The following is a 20,449-nucleotide window of genomic DNA, read 5'->3' as shown; positions in this document are numbered from 1 at the left end:
AGGTCGTATGAGTCTAAGAAGTTATCCGTTGAAGTTGAGCCCAGGCAGAGAGCTGGGCAGATATAGAGCTCATCTAGTACGTTTCTTTTCTCCCAGGAGTCACAGTCTGTGCTGCTTGTTGACCACTGCCTGTAAAGGGTGTCTCATCAATTTCCTTCAGTCGTATAGTTGGTGGGAGGGCTGGTCTGTACCAGTTATTCCATCGAGTATTGCCAGTGTTATTTTGTTCCCCGTATTCAACTCTTATCTGTTCTGAAGGTTCCTGGTCCATGAAGCAGAGGTTGTGGTTTGAGGAGGTCTTCGGGTACCACTCGTCTTTGTCTCAGTGTGGAACCAGAGGAGAGAGGCAGCCACCAGGCAGGTGGAGCTCAATCCACCTGGTATCGCTGAGAGAACAGTTGGAGGACTTGGCTAGAGGTTGTCTTCTAGAACAGAATGTGTCAGAATCTCCCATCAGGGACAGGCCATCCTGGAAAACCACAGACCACCCACAGGGTCCGGGTCTGTGTGCTGAGAGTGCCCTGGCCAAGCCGACCACAGCAGGTACTCTCTGCAGGCCATCAGGCTGGTCCCAATCCTTGCCCCAGGGTCCCCCCTCTGAGGATCCTCTCCCTTCTGCAGGGAGAGTGAGGTGTGGGTGGGGCCAGGGCAGTGCAGGGAGTGTAGAGGGTATCTCCCAGTCGAGAAGACCTCAGGGGTGGGGGCACAAATAGGTCCCACCTGTGAGTGTATGCCTGGGCCCAGGCATGTGTACATTTTGAGGTGGGTCTACCACGCTGAGCTGTGTGTCAGTATTTAGGGACCCCCTGAAGAGAAATCTTATAAATCCTGCCCTGGGTGTGTCAACTCAGGAGCTACGTTTTCAGAAACATCATCTTCTGTATTAACTTCTCAAAGCTCCCTCACTGTCAAAGGTGGAGGTGATATAAAAGGACCTTGAATTCTTGTAAAAATGGTATGGAGGGCTGTCCAACTGCATAATCCAGATTCTACAGTCACTAGCACCAGAGAGGGCAGAGTGTGCTGGAGAAGACTTACTCTACCACCATCCCTGTGGTCTCTAGGGGGCTGTGCTCCCTCACCTTGGCTGTCCCAAACAGACTGTGCAAAGAGCCGCTGCCGGACTAGGCACACCCTCACACAAGTGTCAAGTGACCCTGTGGGGACATCTACAGGCCACAGTGGTGCCAGCGGGGTTACCCTGGACATGTCCAGAGTCAGGCCTTCCACAAACAGCTGACACCTCTCCTTCCCGGGCCCCCAGGGGCCCTCCACTTGCCCCTACACACTTACCTGGGGCCCGCTGGGGCCTGCTCTGCTTGTTGTGGGTCTGTGTCTCCATGCAGGAGGTCCACTGGCGGTGTTCATCTCACTTCTCTAACTGTGAGGCTTCCTCCAGACAAGGATCCAAGGTCACCCTCCCCGGAGTTCCCTGTGAACTCACCCATCAGTGTACACTTGTCCTGTGAGCGAGGGTCTCCATCTCTTTCCTGTGCACCCTCCAGTGCTCGACTCCATCTCGAAGCTCCCGAGATACGCTCTGATTTCCAGGTGTAACAAGAGCTTGAGGAAGGGGCAATTAGTCATGAGGGGAGAGCCAAGCAAACAACACAATGTCTACAGCAGAAGCCAAGTTCTGGGAGATGGCCCAGAAGAACCAAAACAAGGAAGAAAACGTGTCCCATGTTGTCCACACACCCACGGCTCGGGTATAAAGGCTGCCCAGGGAAGGAGCCTGCAGACATCTCCGCCCTCCTCCTTGACACCAGCCCAGCCCCACGCCACCATGTGCCACACCAGCTGCTCCTCAGGCTGCCAGGCTGCCTGCTGCACACCCAGCCCCTGCCAGGCGTCCAGCTGCGTGCCAGTGAGCTGCCAGCCAGCCGTGTGCACACCTGTGAGCTGCAGGCCCGCTGTGTATGTGGCCCCCTCCTGCCAGTTCTTGGTGCGTGTGCCAGTGAGCTGCAATCCATCTGCTTCTGTGGCTCCCTGCTGCCAGCCCTCCGGGTGCTGCCAGCCCTCCTGCTCCACCCTGGTCTGCAGACCTGTCTCCTGTAGCTCCCCTTGCTGCTATTGACCACGAGTCGCTTACTCAGCTGCTCCCAGTGCAGATGGGTGCACATCTGTACCCCTCCCGGAACGAGTCCTGGTGGGCCTCCAGATTCTGCCAGTGGCAGATGAAAAACATGCTCAACGAAGCCTCTGACCTCCAGGGTTGAGAATTCGGAAGGATGATCTGGATCCCTCTGCGACCCTGTGCATCCCCTCAGGGAAGCCCTGGCTCCCAGGGTCGTTCTCTGTCTCCAGCAGGAAACCAAACCCCATGTGAGCCAAATAAATCGTGCTTTCCCATGCTCTCTGTATTCCTGTCTTTCTCTATTTCTGTTTTCTGACTATCTGGCCTGTTATATGAAGGGTTTCAGGCTATCCTGTCTTCAGCGATCCCTTTTCACAGAGGCTCAGTGGGAGGGGGAGCTCCTGGGTGGAGGGAGTGGCTGATGCCTTCACGCTTCCCGAGGCTCCGAGACCCAGGTGCACGTGGCCAGGGGCAGTGACATGCCCTCTCTCGGTGGCTGCTCTTGCTTGTCTTGGGTGTAGATTCCTGCCTCTAGGGGCAGCGAGCACTGTGGTTGATGTCAAATGCATCAGGCCGCGAGGATGGTTTTACCCATCTGGTTGGAAGATGTCCTATTTCCCGTGTTGTGAAGAGTTAAATCAATGGGGCAGCCTCTGACTCTTCTGCACCTCAGGTTTGTGGAACTGGATTAGTTCTGGTCCTTGACTCATGACTCACTTCCATCAATAGTCTGGGTGTGGCCCATTTTTGACTGACTGGTTGAAAGTCAATTGTTGAGTATTATAATATAGTAAACCACCATGAACTCACTACCTAACATGGAACCTAGAACATTAATAATTTACCCCTAACTTTTCAGGGTAACCACTGTTGGAAGTGTGTGCTCATTATTGTTACCTTTTAAAAAAATAGAGTTGAGTCTATGTATTCCTGAAAAATGTGTTTCCTAATTTAATGGTTTTGCATTACATTAGAAGGGCATTATCCCGAATGCAACCTTCTGGAACCTACTTTAGTCACTCCGTACAATATTGCTAAGATTCCTCCGCATGTCCTGTGCATTGTGGTCCATTCGTCTTGACCTCTTCTGCTGTTCTACTGGGGGCTGTTTCAGGTTAAACCTGCTCCAATAGGTGGATAGCCAAGGGTGCTGAGGGGACTGTGGGGCGGGAGGACCTGGTTGAAGACTGTCCTTGTCCCTCCTTTCGGCATCCGTGACCTTTCTCTTTGGGGCCAAGCCAACCTCCCACCCCAAGCAAGGTGCTCATCTTCTGTTTGTGGCGGCAGAGAGAACGGCAACACGCTGGAGACGCTGGCTCTGCAGGGGAGCGGCCGGGTCACAGGGAGCAGCTGGCCAACTTGTGCAAACGCAGGAGCCAGTGCCATCCTCAGGCACGGGCGTTGACAGTTCGGGAACCGTGCCCACAGGCAGCCAGGTAGAGCCTGGCATCCAGGTGGACGCCTCAGGCAGTGGCCGGGGATGCAGGAAAATCTACTTCCCACCTCCCTCTCGGAAACAACCACGGATTCCACACCTTCTGTTTCTGGGGGTTCATTTAGTGGTGAATTTTCCTGGGAGCTTTTCTAAGAGGGCGAAATGGGTGTAGTTTGATGTGCCAGCACCATGGTGGCCACTGGATTCTTTTGCTTTGTTCCCAGCTAAAGTCCAGAGCCCAGCCCTGGGGACAGGAGCATGACTGCTCACTTGTCCAGGAGTCTCCATTCTTCCCTCCCGGCTCTCAGCTGATCAGATGTCACAATACGCTGGACTTCTCCCCAAACCCACCCCCTGGACCCCATTGTCCCCGAGATTCCATACGGGGCCAGTGCGGGTGGGGGAGTCACGTCAGCTCTCTAGATAGAGTGCTTGAATCCTGGGGCTTCCTTCACCCACCGTCAAGGGCAGTACCCCTTTCCCTTTCCTGTGGGTGGGGAGGGGACACAGTCCCTCTAAACACATTCTCACTACTGGCCACCTTGGATTTCCAACTTTTTTATTTATGTCCTGGAGGCAGATGATGAGCTTAGAGTTGCAAAACTGGTTTTATAATCTTTTAGCCGAGGTGGTCTGGAACCTAATGTAGTGTTTAAGTTTGGGAAGCTTTAGATAAAATTGGCCCAGAAATGGAACCAGTCAACTTGGACATAAAGACTCACATGCACACAACCAATGTAAACACGTATACAGCATGCACACACAAACACACATCAATACACACATGCACATGTGCACACAGAACATGTACATATACCCTCATGCACCTGCACATGCACAAACTCATACACACACCCAGCGTATACACATGTGTGACATGCATACACATGCACGTGCATGTGCACACTCAGCACACACATGCAGGCCCTCGGGTCTCCCAAGTTGGGAGCAAGAGGTGAAATGGCCGGTGGGAGCAGGAGTGGAGGGAGGGGCAGGAATGAGCACAGAGGCCCGCTCAGCCTTGCCCTGCATGGGCTGTGGCCCCTCCCAGCCTCCATTCTGCCATGCTGGTTTTCCACATCGGACATGCCATAGGAAGCAAAGTTTAGAACAGGAGAAACCAAAAAAGAGGATGAAAATCTGACAGATTTATTAATTTAGAAAATATCCCAGTGAAAGGTCCAATTTTCTTCAAAGTCATGGTAAAGGGAAGAAAGGGAGCAAGTCAGAAACGGGCCCTTAGGTGCCCCTGCTGTCACCATGAAAGAGGTCCAGGGAGGGGGGAGGCCCTGGCTCAGTTGGACAGTCTCATGAGGGCTGCTTGATGTGACCAGAGCAGTTCCTCCAGGATTTGGAGGACCAGGAACGGATGGTCAGAAGCAGGCAGGGGTGGCACAGGGGACAGGCCTACAGACAAGGGTGGGGCGGGAGGGTCAGCAGCACTGGGAGGACGGGCAGGAGGGGGCCACACACGCAGTGGACCTGTAGCTCATGGGCATGCAGCAGGCCGCCTGGCAGGGGCTGGGCACGCAGCAGGCCAGGCTGCAGGAGGAGGCTTGGCTGCAGGCCATCGGGCAGCGTGGGGATGGGCAGCCGCAGGACGACTGGCAGGAGGCAGAGCCACGCTGGAGGCCAGGTGGCTGCAGGAGCTCCCGCAGCCCGAGGGAGGGCAGCAGGTGGGGACACAGCCCAGAGAACCAGTGGAGCCGCTGGTGTGGCACATGGTGGCTTGGGGCTGGGGTGGGGTTAGAGCAGAGGACTGGCCGTGGCGTCCAGGAGATACAGAGCACACTAGTCTTCCTCTTCCGTTCCCAACACCTGATTATCCTGTTGGATTTGCTGGGTTGGATCATTGCTCAGGCTTGACAGCTGTCACAGGGTCTGCAGCCCGTTTCTCCTGCAGAAGCGGAACCTGGTTGTTTGTTTTCTTGTCAGTTCTGTACCCTACTTTCCACGCAGTTTGTCATGTCCACAGCACCATTGATTTGACTCACACCCTGCCATGATGGTTCCTGTCTCGGCGCAGGAGGATCGTGACCCGGGAGACTTAGCCCAGGAGAGGCCCTGAGGCATCTTTCCACAGAAGCTCCCTACAGATGGGCCTTCTGTCTGCCTCCCTCTTCCTGCTTCAGGTGGTACTCCAGCGGGTCCGCCTGGCCCGGTCTCCACCTGGTCCCATATCACAGACAACTCCTGCATGCACGTGCAAACACACGGACACACACACATGCACACCCACACATGCACCCACATGGTGCTGTACTGCCTTGTCGGGGTCCCTTGTTGAACTGACCGGTGGTAATTCATGTGAAGCTCACAGTGTAGATGGGAGACAGGGAGCGAGCGCGGGAACCTTTGTCTACGTTGCAGTGTGAGAGGTGTGTGGCAAGATAAACACTGCTAGCAGAGTCCAGAAAAGGGAAAATGAGCTTTATTGGGTTTGAAAGACCCTCCCTCGCTCCCTCTGCAGGAAGCCCCCACTTGTAGCTGGGTTCACTACCCCAGTGCATTTCTTCATCCGTGTTCTGAAACAATACATTATATTCCTTGGCATGTTTTTAAAGTTTAAATGCTGCCATAAGCTGTGTACCCTTTTATAACTTGCTTTTTTTTTCTTTTCTCGACATTATGTTGGAGCAATTCATCCCTGCTGATATGTGTAGCTTTGGTCATTTCTGTTCACAACCGTATAGTAGTCCACTGTCTGAATATGCGGCAATCTATCCATTTATTCTCCTATCACAGGCATTTGGGTTGTTCTTAATTTTTGGCTACTACCCCAAATTCTGCAAATACCATTCTTTTAATTTTTTCCTTGTGCACATGCGCCAGAGTTTCTCAAGGTTATCTACCTAGAAGTACTCCTGCTTGTGCATAGCTATGCGTGCCTTCACCTACACCAGAGAGAGCAACACTGCTGAGTGGTTGTTTCCAATTTACAACACCAACAGGGATGGGATTGGGCTACTCCACATCTTAACCCACAGCCACTATTGTCAGATGTTCAAAATTTGGGCAGTCTGATGGTTGTAGAATACGTCCTGGGAATTTTATTTTCTATGTTATTTATTTTTTATAGAGTGACACCCACACAGAAAAGTACATGAAACATAAGGATACAGCTCAATGAGTATTTACATTCCCTGTAACTGCCTCCAGGTCCAGGAAAGGATCACAGCCAGCTCCGAGACCCTCATGCCTCCTCCAGTCACCCCTCCCCCCATCCTCCCAGAGCAAACACTGCCCTGATTTCTGGCATGATTGGTTAGTTTCAACTGTTTTTGAACTTCTATAAGTGGAATCAACAGTACCCATTTCTTTTTATCCTGTAGTCTTTAACTGCTTTTGGTGCTCAGGTTAGTCTCGCCTCATAAAATGAGTGAGGGGCTGTCTTATTTTTATATTCTCTGCAAGAATTTGTATAAGTTTAGAGATATTTATTTCTTGAATGTTTGTCAGCCAAGATATATAAAAGCATCTGGGTCTGGTACCGTCTTGGCGGGTGGATTCTAACTCTCCATTCAATTTCTTTAATGGTTAAAGGTTATTCAGATTTCTAAATAATTCATTTTGGTAGAAGATATTTTTAGAAAATTTCTTGGGATAAAGTCATTCATAATGGCCAATGATTATTTTTAAGATCTCTCTTTTATCTCTAGTTGTGACATATTTTTCATTCCTAATTTCCTAATAGTCTTTATTTGTGCTTCTCTTTTATTCCACTGGCCAGTGTTGTCAAAGATTTGTCTTTTCACAGCACCATAGTTTGGCCTTGTTGATCTGTGTGGTGTTATTGTTTTGTATTTCATTAATTTCTGCCCATAGTTTTGCTATTTATATACTGAAAGAATTTAACAGCTTTTCCATGACACTTTTCACAGGAAATCTTCAGAAAACTGAACACAAATATTTTCGCTATGTCATATAGTGGAACAAAGCAAAAAGGGAAACATCCATCCCTTGTTTTAAAAAGACAATTAATTCAGATTTTTGACGTGTCATCCCTGGGGGTCATCAATTGTCATAGAAACCACTTTTTTTATACCTAGCTGAAATTCCTCTTTGACAGAGGCAAAAGATTCAAGTATGTATATATACCATGAGCACAATTTTTAGGTCATTAATTAACAACACTTCCTCATAAAATTGGAAGTTCTTTGACACAAAACGTACTCCAAATATTAATTAGCTGGTGTCTCATTTCAGCACAACTCATCTAAAGCTAAAAAAAATTATTTGTGGTTTTTCAAATTTTGAATAACTTGATCTTTAATGTTGTCAGTCTGCTTACTCTGTCATGTTCTGAGAAAAGTGTGTTACAGTCTTTCCCTATCACTGAGGATTTGTCTTTCTTCCCTGGAATCCACCAGATTTTGCCATTTTGAGGCTATACTTTCTGATACATAGAAGTTGAGGATTATTATATCGTTGTGGTGAATTGAACTTTATTATCGTTTGAGAAATTGTCTTCGTTCATAATAATGTTTTCTACCCTAAAGTATATTTTATTAAAGTAGTTGTACTAGATCTCTTTGCTTAGTATTTGCTAGGTGTAATTCTTTCTCTCTTTTTACTGTCAATCTTTCTGTTCTTTATGTTTTAGACCAGGGTTGACATCCTTTTTCTGGAAAGGAGGAGATAGTGAATATTTCAAGCTTGCAGGACTTATGGTCTCTGTCACAGCTTCTCAGCCCTGCTGCTGTAGCACAAACAGCCACAAATAATCCATACACAAAGGAGCATGATTGCATCCAATAAAACTTTGTTTACAAACAGGCAGAGGCCAGATTTGCCTAGAGGAAGGGATATAGTTTGCCAGCCTCTGACTTAGACTACAAATAGCATACAGCTGGATTTTGTTTTAAAAAAAATCCAGTCTCAAACAGAAAATATCCAATCTCTGTCTTTGAACTAGCAAGTTTAATCTATTTACCTTTATTGTAATTACTAATATATTTGAATTTATTTCTATTATCTTATTTTGTGATTCTCTTTACTCTGACTTTTCTGCACTCTTGTAAAAGTCCTTATCTACTTGCATTTGTATGGATGGTTTACAATTTTTTGTTTCTTTTTCTGCCTTACCTGGTCCAGAAGTTCACATGCTTTCAATTCCTTTATTGGTGATGCCTAGGATTTCAGCAGGCGTCCTTGATGCAGTCTGGGTGGGGTTGGTCACATTCCTTCTCGCCTTGTGAGTGAAGGCAGATCCCCTCCACGTATCTGCAGCATCTGTCCAGGGCTCTAGCTTTACCTTGCTTTTTTTTCCCTAAACCCTCTAATTAGTCTGCATTGTTATTATTCTACTCAGTTAATGTTTGTTTATCCACATGTCTACCAACTTGTTAAATCACTGCTTCTCTCTGCCTCTCAGATCTTCCTCCTGGGATATTGGCCTTCTTCCTAGATCACATCCTGTAGAATTTCCGTAGTGAGTGTTGCTGGTAAATACTGTTTCTCTTTGTCTGAAAATATCATAGTGTTCTAGTTCTCGAATGAGAGTTTATTGGTGAGTGCAGTTCGAGGCTGAGCATGATCATATCTCGGCATTTTGACCTTTCTGTCTGCCTTCTTGTGTTGCTCCCAAGAAGCCCGGTCTTAGTCATCCTTTGTGGGCAAGCTGCTCCTTTCCTTGGCTGCTTTCAACATATTCTCTCCTGAGTTCTTGGTTTTCACTATGTGGATCTAGGCGTGGATTTCTTTTTACTAATATGTGTTGTGCTTTGTGACTCTGAGGTACATGTTTTTCACCATTTCTGGAGAACAGTCTATATCTCTGAGTGTTGCCTTCCCCAGTTCTCTCTGGTCTCTTCCTCCAGAATATCAATTAATTGAATATTGGATCTTCTCTTTCTATCTTAAAAATCTCTTAGCTACTTTTTCAGCTTTTAAAAAATATCTTTTGTTTTCATATAATTTCTTCAGGTCAGCCTTCTAGTTCATGTGAACTCTATGCAGGCTGCCTAATCTTCCATCTCACCCATGCAGTGTGTTTTTATTTCAATGATTTTGTATGTTTTTGCTACAGCAGCTGTATTTGGTTCTCTCAAATATATCTGTTTTGTTCCTTTCTCATGTTTATATTCTATCTTTCAGTTCTACAGATGTTTTAAACACACTTATTTACAATTCTGTGATCAAGAATTCCACAACATGACGTTTTGGAATGCCTGCTTCTATTGTTTGTTGTTTCCATTGCCCTTTGCTTGTGTGGGCACGTGTTCTCAGGTGTTTTGGGTTTGGGATTGTAAGCTCACACTCGAGATTCTTCAGTTGTGTTAACTTTGAAAAGCCCTGATTAGAGGTGCAAGCCTCTAGAAAACATGTGCCAGAAACAGCATCTCCTTGAGCACTAATCACAACCTCCTGAGTCAGGCACTGGTCAAGTACCCATTTTACAGATGGAGACACTGAGGTCACAGAGAGGTGGATTGTTGCTCCTGGTGACAGAGTTTGTAGATGGTGGAGCCACAACTCAAACCCAGCTCCACCTGATCCCTGCCCTTAACCCCTGCCCTGCCGATGGAGAGAGGGCTGCTGAGCTCCAGACTACACAGACACTACCCTTCACAGGAGGGAGGGGGGAAGAAGGTTTCTGTGAGTCCAAGAGTTGTGCGAGACACCACTGGCTAGACTGCAAAAGCTGAGAAAGGGCCAGCAATGAGAGCAGCAGGGAGATGCACGCTCTGGCACGTGCACCGTGACACCCTCTCTGTTCTGGCTGCAGCTGCATGTTTACCCTGACCTGTGTGGTCATCCGAGGGTCATCTTGTCCCCCACTGGACTGGGCTGGGGCTCTGCCTGTGGTAGCTCATGGCCCTCTGCCCTGGGCCTCCACAGAGGTGCTTGGGAAATATCAAATGTGGTGTCAGAGATAAGAGGAGAGCTGGTGTCCTGCTCCTCTCCATCCTGGAGGGAACTGTGGCCACAAGCACCCCCAGCCCGGTGATGGCGATGGCCGGCACACTGGCGCGCTGCTCAGGGAGCTGGCTGAGGAGCCCAGAGGCGATATGCTCAGATAGGAAGGCGCTGCTTCTGTCTGCCGAGGATCGGTCAGTGGCGAGAAGGGACAGCTTGGGGAGCTGCGGGGAGCACCAGTCTCCCTGGCAGCGGCCCCGACCCGGGAGGGTTTTTTCACAGGCTTGGCAGAGCATCCCAGGCTTCATGCATAAGGGGAGCGTGGCGGCCAGCCCGGGCGCACAGCCTCACAGGCTGCAGCAGGAGCTGCGAGGGCAGAGAACAGCCAGCAACCTGCAGGGGGAACAGAGGTGGTCACCAGGCTCAGGCCACACTCGGGCCATACTCATGAGGACGGGGCAGCCCCCAGCCCTTCATCCCGGACCCTTCCTCCAGACAGTGAGCCACCCCTGCCAGCCCTGGGGGTGTGTGCTGATGACAATTTCCAAGGAGAGAGTGCTAGATAGATCAGTTTATTAACCAGTCATTGGGGGCTGGGGGATGGTCAGGGGTGATGGGGGGGTGTGAACAGAGCTGACTGTGGACCTTCCCTCTGGGGCAGTTACCCCGAATCTGCTTTCCTGTTCACGACATTCCCCGTCTGAAGCAGCAGACTTCCTGGGTGTGCAGGGCGATCTTCTCTCCACATGGGCCCTGCAGGCGGGTGCAGTGCTGGTGTGGTGCTCTCCCACCCACAGCCAGTGCTCCCCGGGGCCTGTGAAGGAGGAAGCCTAGTTTGGAGACCCCCACGGTGCAGAGCACAGGCCTCAGGCCGCTGCAGTGGTGAGGCCGAATAAAAGGTCCTGCCTATGGGAGCTAAAGCCAAGCTCACCTCCAAAACAGGATGGAAGATTCTTGTAACACCTGATGGGGACCCGGGCCAGACCCTGTCCGTCTTCCCTGACCCCTTCTTCCCCTCAGTCACCTCAGGGACCTAGACTGTGTGCCACACCTGCTGTTCCTCGGCTGCCCGTGCCCGTGCTGCCCAGCGGCCCGTGGCCCGGCCTCCCCCTGCGGCCCCACCTGCTGTGTGCCTGTGAGCTGCAGGCCCGCCGTGAGCATGGCCCCTCCTGCCATCTGTCCCCCAGGGCCCCGTCTGTGCTGAGCCTGCTCAGAACCTGGTGTGAGGCTGTGACTCCTGGTCTCCGTCACCTCCGTGAGGCCCTGTCACAGACCCCACCTTAGTGTTCAGCCTCCTTTGCAACATCCTGCATGTGCTGTTGCTGTGCTCCCGGTGAACTCCGGGCGCCCACTATGCCCAGGGCAGGATGGCTCATCTGCCCTCACCTTTGTGTTTCCGGGGCCCAGGGTCCATGTCTCGGCTGTGGGGGCTCCCGCCCAACTAAGCTGTCACCCAATAGCTAATAAAAGAGGACGCAGACCCGTGTCTGGGTGTGCCTGGCTGCCTTTCTTTCCCCTGCTTCTCCTGAAGGTCCCCTCCACAGTCAGCCCCGACTCTCCTGGGCCCACCCTTGGTCCTGCACAGACACGGGCCATGTCATCTCTGTCCGGAAGGTGCCCCAGCTGTCCCAGCTTGGCGTTGCTCATGTCCTCAGGAGCAACCCATGAGGCTGGCCACCACCCTGAACCCCAAACTCTGCCCTTGGCCCTGCTTTCCAGATGGGGGGGTTCAGGTCCAAGTTCTTTAGAGTGAGGATGCCCCCGGGTCCATTTCCCCAGGGTAGTCCCATGTAATTATTAATAATGATTCTTTTCTCTCAAAATTGCCCCAGTTTTGATAGTCAATTTCAGGGTCACCCTACCTGGAGGCCTCTGCCCCATCCCACCCCCTCACTGTCAGCGAGTGACCTACAACCCCGGGCCATGGCGGCCCTCACGAGGGCCATCCACCGGCTTCCCTCCATCTCCGGCCCTGCCCCCACACACTCCTGGAATGCAGTCACCGCGGGGCCCTGTTCCTGCAGTTAGCGTGCACAGTGCATTTCGTGCTTCCAGGACGGTGGGGACACCACACTAATGTGCTCGGCTGTGTTTGTTTCACGTCTTAATGTGCACGCTCTACCTCCCACTCCTTGAGGAGGAAGGGGCCCAGGGGCTGCCCCTTCCTCTCGTCCTTCTGTGTCACCATTTTCTGCCTAGGGGGTTGGCTGGTTCAGGAGATAACACAAGCTTGAAAGGTTATAACGGGGCCTCTTGGTCACGTCATCTGGTTTCTAGAATGCCATTGCCTCCCGTCTGTGTTCCAAGGAGTCCCTCCTGTCCTGGCTTGCTCAGTCACAGATGTAGCTTGCCCGCCTTGGACCCGCCTTGACCTTGGTGGCCCTGGAGCTCCCCACTCCTGGGCACACAGACACTGCACGTGAGCAGGCGCTGGGAACAGTGACACACGTGTTGCATGTGTCTTGTTGCTTGCACATGCTCCCCTGTCCCGTTGGACTTCAGTTACAGATCACAGGGTCACAGAGGAAAGTGGGAATTTCGAGAGAGTGACAGCAGAGCTTGAAACCACGTTGGGAACCTCTGAGGCCGGCTGGTGTTCGCTCTGCTGGGATTTATTTCGGAGTTCCTTGCTGTTGGTTGTCATAGGAAAGTCTAGACGCTGGCGTTTGGCTCCCGGTTACTTCTTGTGGGTGCTGGCTCTCCACTTCCTCCAGGATGGGGGTGGAGGTGGCATGTCATCTGTAATGTGTGACCCCTCTCCTGAGATGAGTGGGTGTCATCGTCATCATATACCTGTTGGCCACCCTGACACTCACACCCTGGAGCCCTCTGTCCAGATCCAACCTGGCCTGGGGGCCGTGCAGGCCGCTGCGCTGGGCCGCCCGGGAGGTCCTCTTTCCTCCTGCAGGGAGTGGGCCCCATTCCTGGGTCCCAGGCCTTCCTCCTTCCTCACTGTCTCCCTTCTTGGCCAGGTTCTGGGAAGTAGGATTTCTGATCTCCCGGGTCTACTGTTGTGTTTATTTTCTACACCCAGTTGAGCTGTGTATCACGCTTAATTGATGTTGATATTCTGCTGGGTCTACAATTCTAGGTGAAAAGTAATCTCTCAGAATTAAAAAAAAAATTTATTGAAATATAAAATGCATACAGAAAAGTGTGCAAATGATAAATGGGCCGCTTGATGACCACAGAGTGGACACAAATGTGAAACCACAGAAATAGAAATAGAAGGAAATAGAAGAAATAGAAAGTTCCGGCACCCCATGACCTCCTCTCCCAGCCCCTCCAATCACTGCTCCTCAGAGGAGCCCATGTCCTGAGGTCTACGGCACAGATTGTTCCTGAACACTGTAGACATGGACTCGGGCAGTGCATCTGCCTGTGTCTTCTCCCTCTCAACATTGTGGGGACGCAGGTTCACACTGACATCAGGAGTGGTATCCTAGTCATCTTTATTGCTCTAGTGTGCCATCGTATGGATGTACCACAGCTTATCCGTTCTACAGTTGACAGACCTTTGGGTTGTTCCCTGCTTATGGCTGTGATGCAAACTGATGTTAAGCCGACACATGCACACATCTTTCGTGTTCTGTGTGTACACATTTCTATCAGGTGTATATTTAGGAGCAGAATTTCTGGCTCTTAGGACACACACATGTTCAACTTAGTAGATAAAGCCCAACATAAATGCTTTTCAGGTACGTTGTGTAAAGTAATTCCACCAGGTTATGCTTCCACCAGCTGGTACGAGGTTCTGGTTCCTCCTCCTCAACAACACCTGCTATTGACGCTCTCTTTTGTTTGTTTGACTTTTTAAGTCTGGTGTATTGAGGTATAATTTACATACAGTAAAATTTAGTCTTTTTAGGTGTACTTTTAATGAATTTTTATAAATGCGTATGGTTTATATATACCACATCTGCACCATAATCACGAAATAGAACATTACCACCCCACAAATTTCCTCATGCTCCTTTGTTATCAATCCTCTCCCTCCCCTCCTAGCAACCACTGAATCCACTATAAATTCACATACAGTTTTTTTCGTGGACGTGGTTTTGATTTCTCTGAGATAAATGTCTGGGATGGGAATAGCTGGGTCGTAAGCTAAGTGTTTGTCCTGTTGCTAACACCGTCTTGCCTTGGTCAGCATAGCTCCATGATAAATGTTTGTTCTCCAACTTTGTTCCTTCTTCTTTAAAAAGTTGTTCAGGCAATTCTAGTTTCTTTGTCTTTCCAAATAGATATTAGAATAAGCTTATCAATATCTACAAAAATTCATGTTGAGATTTAGATTGGGATTGTGTTTAAACTATGGATCAATTTGGGGGACATATCTGGCAATCTAAGAACATGCTATATTTATTTAGATCTTCTTTGATTTCTCTCACCCATGTTTTATAGTTTCCAACATATAAATTTTGCACATTTTTCCCCAAGATTTATCCTTAAGTATTTTATACTTTTGTCAATGGTATTCTTTTTCGATGTCAATTTTCAATTATTCATTGCTAGTATTTAGAAATATACTTGATTTTTGTATATTGACCTTTATTCTTTGACTTTGCTGAGCCCACATATTAGTTCTAATAGCTTTATCATGGAAGTTTAAGGATTTTCTAGATAAAAAATAATGTGTTAATAGAGACCATATTATTTCTTCCTTTCCTATTTGTATCCTTGTACTTATTTTTGTTCCCTTGGTGCGCTGTTTAGGAACTGCAGTATGGTAATGAATAGAAAAGGTGAAATTAGAAATCCTTGCTTTCTTCCTGATTTTCAGGAGAAAGCATGCAGTCCTTCATCATCAAGTTTGATATTAGCGGTAGGCATTTTGTAGATGCCCTTTAAAAGAAATTCCTTTTAGTTTCTAGTTTGCTGAGAGTTTTTATCCTAAATGTACATTGAATTTTGTCAAATTCTTTTCTGAATTTATTGAGACAATGTGTCTGTTGACATGGGAATTATATAAATTGATTTTTAAACACTGAACCAACCTTGTATTCCTAGGATAAATCTCACACAATCATGACATTTTATCTCTCTTACATATTTCCAGATTTGACTTGCTAATATTTTGTTGAGGGTTTTTGCACCTTTGTTCATGAGAGATATTGGTCTACAGTTTTCTTGTAATGGTTTTATTTAATTTTGATATCAAGATTCTGCTGGCCTTACATATGAATAGGGAAGAGTATTTCCCTTTATCTTCTGGAAGAGTTCATGTAGAATTGGCAGTATTTCTTTCTTAAATGTTTGGCAGATTTGCCAGTGAAGCCATTTGTTCTTGGAGTTTTCCTTGCTGTAAGATTTTTAACTGTAAATTCAATTTCTTGGGTAGATATGAGACTATTTAGATTATCTATTTCTTCTTGAATGAGCTTTTGTAGTTAAGCCTTTTAAAGAATTTGACCATTTCATCTGTTATTATATTTATTAGTATAAAGTTGTTGATATCATTCCCTTATGATCTTTTTTAATGACTGTAATATCTGTAATGATGTAAGATATAATCTTTTAACAACTGTAAGATCTGTAATAACTCTTTTATTTCTAATATTGGTATTTTGTCTCTTTTCTTTCTTTTTTATTTTTCTGATCAGGCTAGAGTTTTATCAATTGTATTGTTCTCAAAGAAGCAGGTTTTGGTTTCATTGTGGTTTTTTTCCATTGTTTTTCTATTTCATTGTTTTTTGCTGATATCTTAAGTTATTTCCTTCCTTTTGATATTTTTGAGTTTAACCCACTCTTCTAGTTTAAGGTGAAAACTTAGATAATTGATTTCAGAATTTTCTTCTTTTTGAACTTTGAATTTCCTCTTGGAAGTGGGTATGTCTTCTGTCAGGTCGTCAGTGTGTGTGTGGGGAGGTTTGAATCAACCTGGTCACATGTTGATCTTGGTTTGGGTTTGTTGTTGTGGTGGTGACCTTTAGGGTACCAAAGGCTTCAGATTCGTCCTGTGGTGGGCTGCCGTCAGCTTGTGCTTCGGGCCAGGGCTGGGGGTGCAGCATTCTTGCTCCACCCTGAGTTTTCAGCTGCCCCTTCATGCCTGGCACGTGGAGGGGACCTCGACACCCTTTCCCAGGTGGAGACTGCTGCTGCTCATGCAGCTGTGCTGGCCAGGTGGGTCGGGAGACAGGAGGGCTCTCTGGCGTCCTGTCCCAGTGTCAGTCTTGAGGAGGCCCTGGGTGCCTGGGACGTGGAGGGCGAGGCCGTCTCACTTCCTGACGCTTCTCTCAGGGATGGCCGGACCCTGCTTTGTATTTGGTGGGACTGTGTGAGAATTTCCTGCCCTCCCTGGTGTAGTAATCCTTTAAGGTACCGCATGGGACCCGGGCCCAGGCCTGTTTCCCATGTCTCACTCAGGGAGAGGGAATTTTTTCCTTTGCCCTTCCCCATCCACAATGTGAGTCTCAGTTGGTCAAGGTGGGGACAGCGCCTTCCCCACCCCCTCCATCCACCAAGGGCCCCCACCTTCAGCTGAGGCATCGGGAAGAGGGCTCTTTGAGGAGGGGCTGCTGTGCTTACGATTTGTAAACACCTTCAAGGGATGAACTTCAAAACTATATGAAGATAAAATAGAGGGACAAGCTGCATTGGAAAACATGATTTATTTGGCTCACATGGGGTTTGGTTTCCTGCTGGAGACAGAGAAGGACCTTGGGAACCAGGGCTTCCCTGAGGGGATGCACAGGGTCATAGAGGGATCCAGATCATCCTGCCACATTCTCACGCTGGAGGTCAGAGGCTTCATTGAACATGCTTTTCATCTGCCACGTGCAGAACCTGGAGGCCCAGAGAGGACTTGTTCTGGGAGGGGTACAGGTGTGGACCCGTCTGCACGGAGAGCAGCTGAGTAAGGGAATTGTGGTCAATAGCAGCAAGGGGAGCTACAGGAGACTGGTCTGCAGACCAGGGTGGGGCAGGCGGGCTGGCAGCACCCAGAGGACTGGCAGAAGGGGGCCACATACACAGCGGGCTGGCAGCTGACGGGCGTGCACACAGCTGACTGGCAGCTGACGGGCGTGCACACGGCAGGCTGGCAGCTGACGGGCATGCACACGGCTGACTGGCAGCTGACGGGCGTGCACACGGCAGGCTGGCAGCTGACGGGCGTGCACTCGGCAGGCTGGCAGTTCACGGGCGTGCACACGGCAGGCTGGCAGTTCACGGGCGTGCACACGGCTGGCTTGCAGCTCACAGGTGTGCACACGGCTGGCTTGCAGCTCACAGGCACATAGCAGGATGCCTGGCAGGGGCTGGGCACAGAGCAGGCCGGCTGGCAGCCCGAGGAGCAGCCGGTGTGGCACATGGTGTCGTGGGGCTGGGCTGGTGTTGGGGTGGAGGTGGTGATGTCTGCAGGCTTCTTCCCTGGGCGGCCTTTATACCTGACTGTGGGCGTCCTGACAACACAGAGCACACTGTTGACTTCCTCCTGGCTGTTTCCACCACGTTCCCCAACATCTTCTTATCCGGAGACGCACGTCCCTGTGTTAGGCTCCACCACAAACAAGTTTGGCTTTAGGGCAGTTTCTCCTTCTGTGAACAGGATGTTCTGGTTTGACCTTACGTGGGGTTTCTCCAGGCCATCATCGTGCACACAGCCCCCAGGCCCCCTCAGGAATGTGTCCTTTCATTCCTGTTTGTCTCGTGCCATCAACGGAGACTTTCAGGCGATAACGTATTTTGATCTCTTGTTCTGCACAGGACGCGTTAAAGCAAGGCTCAAAAACTGAAGTCTGTGGGATGAATCTGGCCTGCTGCCTGTTTGTAAATAAAGTTTTATTGGACACAGCCATGCCAAGGCGTTTACGTGATGTCTAGGGCTGCTTTTGCACCACAATGCTGAGTAGTGACTTGAGAGACTGTGTGACTGCAAGGCTGGAAATACTATCTGCTCTTTATGGAAAGGGTACTCCTTTGTCTACCTCAACTCCTGCCTTATGGTAACCTATACAGGAATTGATTTCTTCATGCAACAAATACATACTGTGTGCTGGCCATAGAGATGTCTTGGCCTCCTGAGCCTTCCAGGGCAATGAATAAATGAGTGAATGAAGAAATTCATGCATGAAATAATTCCAGAGAGGGCTGAGTCCCAGAAAGGAAACCAGGTTCAGCAGATAGAGAGTAACCGGGATGCTGGTGTGTGGTCTGGGGGCCTCTGTGAGGAGGCCATGCTGAGCTGGCAAGGGGGGATGTGGAGGGGTCAGTGGACGGTGTTCCAGGCAGAGGCAGCCATCGGGGGGAGGACACTGCTGCAGAAGTGGGCATGTCCCAGGAGCAGTGGGAAATCCCGTCATGTGGGGTGCGAGGGTGCAGGGGCAGGTGGACAGATTCAGATCCTGCAGCCTGAGTACCAGGCATTGCAATCCTGCAATCCTAGGCTGATGGAAGAAGAAAGAATCAGTGAACTTGAAGACGCATCAGTAGAAATTATCCAATCTGAAGAAGAGGGAAAAAGAGTTAAGAAAAAGGAAGAGGGCCTATGAGACAATATCAGAAAGTCTAACATACAAGTAATTTCAACCCAAGAAGAAGAGAATGACACTGATGCAGAAGCATGTTTTGAAGAAATAATGGACAAAGTTCCAAAATTTGATTTTTTTTTAAAAAAAAGACTAACTTACAGATCCAAGAATCTCAGAAAACCCCTAAAGCCCCAACATAATTTGGCAGAATGGTAAAGATGACAGATTCCAGAGTGAAACCAAGCAGCTTCAAATGCCGCTCCCCCATCTGCAGTGATGAGAATGTGCCCACATCATGGACTCCTTCTAGATCTTCCTAAGTGCACGTCTGTAGCAATGGGGTGTCACCAACCCCTTGAATGGTGGCAGGATTGGTAATTAATCAGATACAACATCTTCCACATAAAATGCTTATATGGTGCCTGGCACAAAGCTGGAATTTGTTATTATTATTATCATTGTTATTGTTGCAATAACATGGTCCCTGCACTTCCCAGTGAGGAGGCCAACCATGTGGCTCTCGTCAGTTGGGAAGACCTTCTGGATCACGGAGTGTCCAAAGCAAAATGGGGGATCCCCGGTCCAGCGAGTATGACTGTGCTCGTGCAGACAGAGGACAGGGTATTCAAAATTGGGGAGGACCTGGAAAATCATGATGTGGGGTCCCCTGTTCCCAGCTGAGGGCCCTTCACCGTCCATTCTTGGCTCGGACTCCAAAAATCACAGGGTCGCTGAGTCCCAGTGAGTCTCCAGCTGAGGAGGAGCTTCCTGAACTGCGTCACTTCAACCAGAAACTCCAGGAAGAGGCTTCCTCCAGGAAGAGGAAGAGGAGGAAAACAACCAGGTAACCACAAGGAAAGTATGTGTGTGACTCATTGCCAGGACGCCCACAGCCCTGGTGTAAAGGCCACCCGGGGAAGGAGCCTGCAGACCAGCCCCGTCCTCCTCCTTGACAGCAGCCCAGTCCCCACGCCACCATGTGCCACACCAGCTGCTCCTCGGGCTGCCAGCCAGCCTGCCCTGCCACCTGCTGCCCTCCCCCAGGCTGCGGGAGCTCCTGCGGCCACCCAGCTTCCAGCGTGACTCTGCTGTGCCGGCCCACATGCAGCTCCGCCACCTCCTGCCAGCCGGCCTGCGGCTGTCCCTCCCCAGTCTGCCCAGTGGTCTGCAGCCAGGCCTCCTCCTGCAGCCCGGCCTGCTGTGTGCCCAGCCCCTGCCGGGCAACCTGCTGTGTGCCCGTGAGCTACAGGCCAGCCGTGTGCACACCTGTGAGCTCCCGGCCAGCTGTGTGTGCACCAGTGAGCTGCAGACCCGCCGTGTGTGTGCCCGTGAGCTGCAGGCCCACTGTGTGTGTGGCCCCCTCCTGCCAGTCCTCCGGGTGCTGCCAGCCCTCCTGCCCCACCCTGGTCTTCAGACCCGTCCCCTCTTGCACCCCTTCCTGCTCCTGAGCCTGCAGCCTCCCAGGACTCCTCCTCCACATGTGGGGTCAGAAGCAGCCGGCTCTCTGAACTCCTGTGAGGCAGCCCAGGTGTCGTCCACTTCAGACCTTCTGGACCCAACTAGACCACCTTGCAGCAAGGCTGCTCCATCCCAGCCAGCCAAGCTGAG

General features: G+C 49.8%; 4 protein-coding genes across 5 annotated transcripts in view; 3 read left to right on the top strand and 1 right to left on the bottom strand.

Moving 5' to 3' along the window:
* Positions 1-20,449, top strand: part of TSPEAR (thrombospondin type laminin G domain and EAR repeats) — a 176,218-nt gene that overhangs the window by 52,181 nt on the left and 103,588 nt on the right. The gene's annotated exons all lie outside the window — the stretch shown is intronic.
* Positions 1,787-2,077, top strand: LOC131392945 (keratin-associated protein 12-1-like). The gene has a single exon (XM_058523264.1). It carries the CDS (start codon positions 1,787-1,789, stop codon positions 2,075-2,077), a length of 291 nt encoding a protein of 96 aa, XP_058379247.1.
* Positions 17,242-17,682, bottom strand: LOC131392941 (keratin-associated protein 12-2-like). Its single transcript, XM_058523261.1, has one exon. The coding sequence runs from the start codon at positions 17,680-17,682 to the stop codon at positions 17,242-17,244; it is 441 nt and encodes a 146-aa protein (XP_058379244.1).
* Positions 19,819-20,289, top strand: LOC131392940 (keratin-associated protein 12-1-like). Of its 2 annotated transcripts, XM_058523260.1 has the most exons (2): positions 19,819-19,850; positions 20,031-20,289. In XM_058523260.1, the coding sequence occupies exons 1-2, from the start codon at positions 19,819-19,821 to the stop codon at positions 20,287-20,289; spliced, it is 291 nt and encodes a 96-aa protein (XP_058379243.1). The 2 variants fall into 2 exon arrangements, with proteins under 2 accessions (XP_058379243.1, XP_058379242.1); XM_058523259.1 differs by having other exon boundaries at positions 19,819-20,289.

This window comes from Diceros bicornis, chromosome 27, assembly GCF_020826845.1.
Source record: "Diceros bicornis minor isolate mBicDic1 chromosome 27, mDicBic1.mat.cur, whole genome shotgun sequence".
Taxonomy (NCBI): Eukaryota; Metazoa; Chordata; class Mammalia; order Perissodactyla; family Rhinocerotidae; genus Diceros; species Diceros bicornis.
Note: the sequence above shows the minus strand (reverse complement) of the source record. Positions and strands in the feature narration are given on the sequence as shown.